This window comes from Nicotiana attenuata, unplaced genomic scaffold, assembly GCF_001879085.1.
Source record: "Nicotiana attenuata strain UT unplaced genomic scaffold, NIATTr2, whole genome shotgun sequence".
Taxonomy (NCBI): domain Eukaryota; kingdom Viridiplantae; phylum Streptophyta; class Magnoliopsida; order Solanales; family Solanaceae; genus Nicotiana; species Nicotiana attenuata.
Window position 1 is genome coordinate 291,846 of NW_017671006.1, and position 7,781 is coordinate 299,626.

Genomic DNA, 7,781 nt, shown 5'->3' on the forward strand with positions numbered 1-7,781 from the left:
GGGAGATGGCTTCTGGGCCGTTGGATCATTTGATCAACAGCCCTGATAATTTAGGGTATAATTTTTGATAAAAATGATTAGTAGAAAAAAAGCGGACCGTTGGATCTGTATGATCCAACGGTTGGGATGGGATTTGCTAAAGGGTTTAAAAATAAAAGGAAGAAACAAGATTAAGCGTGGACCGTAGATGAGTTGGATCAACGGTCCAGATCCATTGTGTTTTCTCTATGAGTGAAGAGGACAGGTGACGTGGCACTATACTATTGGTTCATATGGGTAGGGGTGGATCACAACGTGGACTGGAGAGGGGTTTTGGACTGGGTCAGATGAAGGATTGGGCCAACGTTTGGGCCAATTTTAATTTAAAGAATAGCCATTTCGAGTTTGATTGGGTCTTTGCAATTGTAGCCATTTAGTCTTTTAACCTTTAAAAATTAATTGAAATTAAACTTAATTAATTCTAATTAAATGTGATAGAAAATCTAATTATCAAATACACTGCGAATTATTGTAATTAACTAATTATTTATTAAATACTTTATTTTCTAAATTATGAAAGCTAATTTCGGATCAATTCAATAATAAACGAGTTAATTAAAAATCAAAGGTTAATTTATTAAATTAATTATAAAACTTGTGTAACCAAATATAGAGGTTATTTTAATTATTTCAAAATAGTAAGTATACTTTATTTTTTGACAAATAATACCGAATTATTAATTTAACACTATTAATTACCTATTTACAGTATATTTGTATAAAAATAATTATTATTAATTAGAAAATATTTTCAACATATTTATTACAAATTATTAAGTATAAATAATTTAATTTTAAAAGGGAGGGTCAAAATTAGTCGTCAACACATTCCAATTGGAAGGTAACACTTTCCCGTCCAGGGTTTTCCAACTAGTATGCTCCTTTTCCAGCAATGCCTAGGACTCGATGTGGTCCTTCCCAACTTGGACCTAATTTCCCTGCATTCCCATACTTGTTTTGGATGTCGTTTTATAAGCCCATATACCCCTAAAAGCACTTCAGGCCACCTGCCTTTTACTGCTTCCACACACTTCTTCATATTGTTGACAATTATCTTATTTGTCGACTCTGCTTGCCCATTAGCTACGAGACGATATTGTGTTGACGTTATTCTCTTGATTTTCCATCCTTAGAAATTCGGTAGTCTTTGCTCCCACAAATTATGGTCGATTATTGCATATGATTTTATTTGGAACTCCAAATAGACAAATTATATTTCACTAAATGAAGCCTATAACTTCTTTTTCCTGTACCTGTTTGAGGGCACCTATTTCCATCCACTTAGAAAAATAATTAGTTAAAATTAATAAAAATCATACCTTTCTTGGTGCCTGCGGTAAAGGAGCTACGATAATCATTCATAAGCGGCCATGATGCGTTTACCGAATAAAGTAGCTCTGCCGATTGATGCATATTATTTGTATACCATTGACATTTAACACACCTTCTTATGAAATTTTCTATTTTATCTGATATTTTTGGCCAATGATAACCTACTCTTATCAGTGTTTTTACTAATGATCTTCCACCGGCGTAATTTCCATAGTGACGTTCATTTACCTCACGCATTACATACTCAGTTTGTGAGGGCCCAAGGCATCTAGATAGAGGTCCATTGAACATTTTCAATACAAATTTCTTTCTATCAAACAGTATCGGGTTGCTTGCACTCACAACCATTGAGATTGCTTTTTGTCCTCAGGTTGTATTCCATACTGTAAATAATTCACAAATTCATTTCTCCAATCCCAGGTTAAATTATTAAAATTTACCTCGTGCTTGGTTTGATTGAGTGCTGAATGAAATAAATGCACGACAATTGCATTTTAAGAATTTGCCACATTACTGATCTCAAATTTGCCAACGCACCTGCTTTCGCATTCTCTTCTCTTGGAAATTGAATGGCTTTCCACATTAAGAATTGATGCAACAAGTTTTATACCTTCTCTAAGTATTGCTGCATTGCCTCTCTAGCCACGTAGTTCCCTTGCATTTGATTAACCACAAGTTGGGAATCACTTTTGATTTCAATTTGTTCAATTCCCATCTCTTTTGCAAGCTCCAAACCTACAACCATTGCCTCATACTTGGCTTCATTATTAGTAATGGGGTAATATTTTATCGTTTGTCTAATAATTTTCCCTGAAGGTGATATTAAAACGACACCCAAACTCGCTCCCTTTATATTTGAGGATCCATCGGTGTATAGAGTCGAAGTCCCCAGATTAGATCTGGTAGATGCTCGTACCTCATTTTCATCTCTAGGAAGTAAAATTGAACTAAAATCTGCTAGTACCTGTGACTTTAAAGCAGTTCGTGGCTATTAAACAATATTATAGTCACAACAATTATTGAATGACATTGAAAATAAGGTCGTAATTTTCTTGATGCCATTATTAATGGCAGTGCTAATTATTTCAAATGTGGATGTCTTGTTTAAATTTCTAGTAATGCTTTAGTAACATAATATATAGGAGATTGCGTACCTTTTTCTTCTTGTACCAGTACTGCACTTACTGCAACTTCAGATACACCTAACTAAACAAGTAATATTTCTCCATCCCTTGGCTTCGATAACAAAGGCGGTTTTGTAAGATATGCTTTCAAATCTTTCAGTGCTTGTTGGCAGTTACCTGTCCACTCAAATTTATTTTGCTTTTTTAGCAACAAGAAAAATTGGAAGCATTTCTCTGAAGATTTAGATACAAATCTTCCCAAGGCTGCTATCCTCCCAGTTAACCTCAACAACTTATGATTTCATCCGATATTTCTTAAATTGCTTTAATTTGAGCTGTATTTAATTCAATCCCCCTGTTAGAAATAAGAAAACCTAAAAATCTACTTGATACCACTCCAAATGCGCATTATTCCGGGTTCAATTTATATACTTGTGAAGAATGGAAAAGGTTTCATCCAAATGCTTGAGATAATCTCCCACTTGTGTTGATTTCATCAATATGTCATCAATGTAGACCTCCATGGTTTTCCCAGATATTCTTGTAACATCTTAGTAACTAATATTTGATACGTAGCTCCAGCATTCTTTAGACCAAAAGGCATGACCTTATAATAATAACTCTCCCTGTATGTAATAAAAGAAGCCTTTTCCTCGTCTTTGGAATTCATTTTAATCTGATTATATCCAGAATAAGCATCTAAAAAACTCAAAAGTTTGTGTCCAGCAGTAAAATCAATTAGTTGATCTATATGTGGTAAAGGAAATAAATTTTTTGGTCATGTGGTAAAGTAAAATCAATTAGTTGATCTACACATACTCGCCATTTATCATTTTTTTCTTAGGTACTACAATAATATTTGCTAACTAGTCAGGGTATTTATCTCACGAATTGAACCAATTTTCAAGAGTTTACTTACCTCCTCCTAAATACTTGATTTTTGAATGCTCCTTGCTTTTTCTTCTTTTGTTCACCAGTGGGTGTAATGGATCTTCATTTAACATATGACTCATTACCTCCGGTGAAATTCCTGTCATGTCTAAATGCGACAAGGCAAAACAATCAGCATTAGTGCGTAAAAATTTAATTACCTTACTCTTCAACTCTGGGCTTAAGTTTATCCCGATATAAACTTTATCTCGGGCTGCTGAGTGAATAAGATTACAGCTTCGAGCTCTTCTGTAGTTGTTTTGGTAGTCTCATTCTCTTATGGTTCCCGGATAACATCAGGTCTCACATCCATATCTGTTTTGTCTCCCTTATCTGATGTTGAGGTAGAGAGCATATTTTCCTCAACTGAACGCTTTAATTGCTGTTTTTCTTCTACGTCTTTGATCGTCCCACTCACTACAGCCACCATATTAGTTTCTCATATTGCTCGTAATCTCCTCTAATCTGATGAATTCCTTATTATGACAGGAATTCGATCACCTGATGCAAAGTCGACGGTACGACACCCATATCATGAATCCATGGCCTCCCAAAAATTATGTTGTAAGCCATATCTTCATCCACCACTTGGAATTTGGTGTCTTTCACTACTCCTTTGGGAATGTGGACAACATAATTTCTCTCTTCATTATGACACTTGAATTTTCGAACCCAGATAAAGATCAAGCGTTGGGTATTACTCGATCAATTGCTTGCATTTCGTTGAATACTCCTAGTAATATAATATTCATTAAGCAACCCGGTTCAATAAAAACTCGTTCGATATTAATATCATGAACAAGTAAAGAAATTATCAATGCATCATTGTGAGGGATCAACAAGCTATCTACATCCTCATCATCGAATATTATGCTCCATCCTTCTAAAACTTGCCGAATTTGCTTCTCGTGGGTCAATTATATATTAACTATTCCTTTTGTTGCCGTGTATGTTACTCCATTAACCTCCTCACCCCCGGTTATTACATTCACCATCCTCTTTAGTGATAGGGGCTTTGGTGGCTCTTCCATGTTCCTCATATAAGACTGCTTACCTTTCTCACTAAATACATTAGTGAGATAACCTATTTTCAATAAGTAATCAACCTCCACTGGTAAGATCCTACAATCCGCCGTTCTGTGCCCGTGGTCATTATGAAATTCACACCAAAAATTCTGGCTTCTTTTACTAGGTCTGATCGTATTTCCTTGGGCCATCATATCTTATTTCCCATGCCTCTTAACACTGCTACTAACTCAGAAGTACTTACGTTGAAGTTTAAAATAACCTATTTTTGATCGAGAATTTTGGTCGTTATTCCTTGTCATATCCTTTTCCTTCCCAAATCAAAAAGAGGAACATGCTTCCTTCTGTCCTGATCTTTGATCAAACCATGCATGTTCCAATTTCAGCCTAAGATCTCGCTCTATTGGTCCCATATAAGGCACGTACCTATTTTCTCGGTCCTCCATTCTGGTTTTGATCGAACCGAACCTATCCTCCACCTTTGATTGGGATACCATATCTTCTTCTATTCGAAGTTTTGTGTTGTACCTGTTATAAACATCATTCCAAGTAGTTGCTGGTAAGTCTTGCAAACTCTCTTTCAATCTTTATATGGCTTCTGACCTTCTCTCATTCAGGTTGCTCGCAAATGCCATTGCCGTCCAATTATCAGGTACACAAGGTAACAACATCCTTTTTCGCTGGAAGCGATCTATGAATTCTCTAAGCAATTCTGTACTTCCTTGCATTACCTTGAAGATATCTTCCATTCTTTTTTCTGATTTTTGAGCTCTCGTGTCACGACCCAAAATCCATTATAGGCTGTGATGGCGCCTAACATTGCCGTCAGGTAAGCCAACAGTGAATTATCAACTTAATTACTCATTTTATTATTTTTGAAATCATAAAGCCCATTAAATAAAGAGAGTGAAATCATACTCGTGATTTTTATTTACCAATTTTCGGGTAAAATATAAATTACAAGGTAAAATGATAATAATTACGTGAACTACAAAAAAATGATCATCCACTAGGAACCCTAAAAACTAGGTATCACAAGTGCATGAACATCTACTAGAAGGTAAAATAATACTACAATATCTATCTAGAATACAAGTTAGATAGGAAAATGTGAATAATTCAGATGGAGACTCTGTATGCTGCAGATCGTAGTATGGGATGTAGCTTACCGTAAGTCCCTGCAATAGCTGCTCTTTTGCGCTTGAAAGACCACCAAATATATATATGCCTGCACAATAAGTGCAGAAGTGCAGCATGAGTACGTAAATCAATGTGTACCCAGTAAGTATGTAGCCAAACCTGGAGAAGTAGCGACGAGGGGACGACATCGACACTTACCAGTGGTCAAATAAATCAAGTGAAGTAAAAACTAGAAAGTAAACAAGTATGGGGCATGGTAAATAAATAGTATAAACAAATATAAGTACGTGGTACAATCCTACTCTGAAAGGTAAACACAAGCTCTCAAATATTAGTTACCTCCTCAACCAAAGTACATACGTAAAATGGTCCCCACCAGATAGGTCGTCACAACTCAAATCAGGAAAACTCAGGGATACGATGTCTTCTTGTCAAATATTACACACGACTCTGCTGAGGCGAACGAGCCTATCCCATAAGAGTGTTTCATGAAGTTGCCGAGGCAAATGGCCTGATCCCATAAGAGTATTGTATAGAAATACCAAGGCGAACGGCCCGATCCTATATGAATGTATTACTGCCGAGGCAAATGGCCCGATCCCGTAAGAGTGTGGTACTATCAAGACGTACGGCCCAATCCCCGAAGAATATGATACTGCCGAGGCGAATGGCCTGATCCTATAAGAATATGTTACAATAATCCTGCCGAGGCGAACAACCCGATCTCATAAGAGTGTGGTCTTGCCGATGCGAACATCCCAATACCATAAGAAAATGATACTGCCAAGGTGAACGGCCCGATCCCATTAGAATAAGAAGCTTTAACGGGCCCTTTCCCCAATCACGAATATACGTGTTAGTTATGAAAAATAAGGAAGTTTTTTGATGATAACGCACAACGCGGGAGAGATTCATAATGGGAGCACAATTTTTCCGCGGCTAAATAAAGTAGCTCGTCAAATCTCTACAATAGCATGTCTATCACTCTACACAAGCCTAGTCTCAGGTCGTAACACATAATAAAGGAATTCAACATGCATGGAAAACTCAAATAGTACAAATAAAGCATGGTATGAACCTAAGTCTACTCGAACAAATCAGGAATCCTTGCATACACATGGACACTCGTCACATCATACATGTGTAGCTCCCACAACATGTAGCACATAAGAATTTAACACTTACAGGTAACTTTCCCGTCACAAGGTTAGACAAGAGACTTACCTCATTCCGTAGTTCCATAACCGGCACCACTGCCTCTCTAATTCCTCGACTCAAAGCAAAACGATCTGAAATCAGTCAAACAACGTGCAAATAAATCAAAATATACTCCAATGCATACAATTTAACAAATTTATAATGATTCCCAACTCCGCTAGAAAAGTCAACCCTCGGGCCCACGTGCCCGAATTATAAAAATTATCAAAGCTAAATATTACCTATAACATTACGAACTGAAATATATAATTTATTCCTAGTTCCATTTCAAAATCGTGGTCAAAATCCAAAATTATCAGTTCCAGGTTTCCAACCAAAATATCACAATTTCCACAAATTTTCATCCTTCAATCCACATGTAAATCATATATTTAGCTTACAACAAGAGGGAAATTACTTACCTTGTATTGCATGATGAAAGCACTGACCGCTCCTGTGATCTTGCTTCTGCGGCGCACGATCGCACCTGCGGTCCAGCATCAAAGGCCCAGATTCCGCATTTGCGCTGCCTTCTCCACTTTAGCGGATATGCATAGACCAAGCTCTACACCTGCGACTCTTCCCCTGGCTGGCCTTCGTCGTTTCTGCGACGACCTCCCTCGCATCTGCATGTCCGCACCTGCAACCAAACCCACCGCAGGTGCGATGACACCAGACTTCAGTAGTGTTCAGTATTTCCTCAAATCCAAATTTCAATACGGTTTCAATCCGTTTATAACCCCGAGGCCCCCGGGACCCATCCAAACATATCGATACATCCTAAAACACGATACAGACTTAGTCGAAGCCTCAAACCACGTCAAACAATATCAAAATTATGAATTGACATTTGAAACCTTAACTACGTCAAACAATATCAAAATTATGAATTGACGGTTGAATCCTTTCTTTAAACTTTCAAACATTCAAACTTTGAGGAACGCGTCCGATTCATACTTAAACATTCCGGAATTACGCCAAACTTTACACACA

At 37.0% G+C, this 7,781-nt stretch overlaps 1 protein-coding gene across 1 annotated transcript; it reads right to left on the reverse strand.

Moving 5' to 3' along the window:
- Positions 1-1,975: 1,975 nt before the first annotated feature.
- On the reverse strand, positions 1,976-3,855 carry LOC109205168. The gene is made up of 2 exons (XM_019367845.1): positions 3,733-3,855; positions 1,976-2,359 (listed from the first exon to the last, which is right to left on the reverse strand). The coding sequence occupies exons 1-2, from the start codon at positions 3,853-3,855 to the stop codon at positions 1,976-1,978; spliced, it is 507 nt and encodes a 168-aa protein (XP_019223390.1).
- Between the last annotated feature and the right edge of the window lie 3,926 nt (positions 3,856-7,781).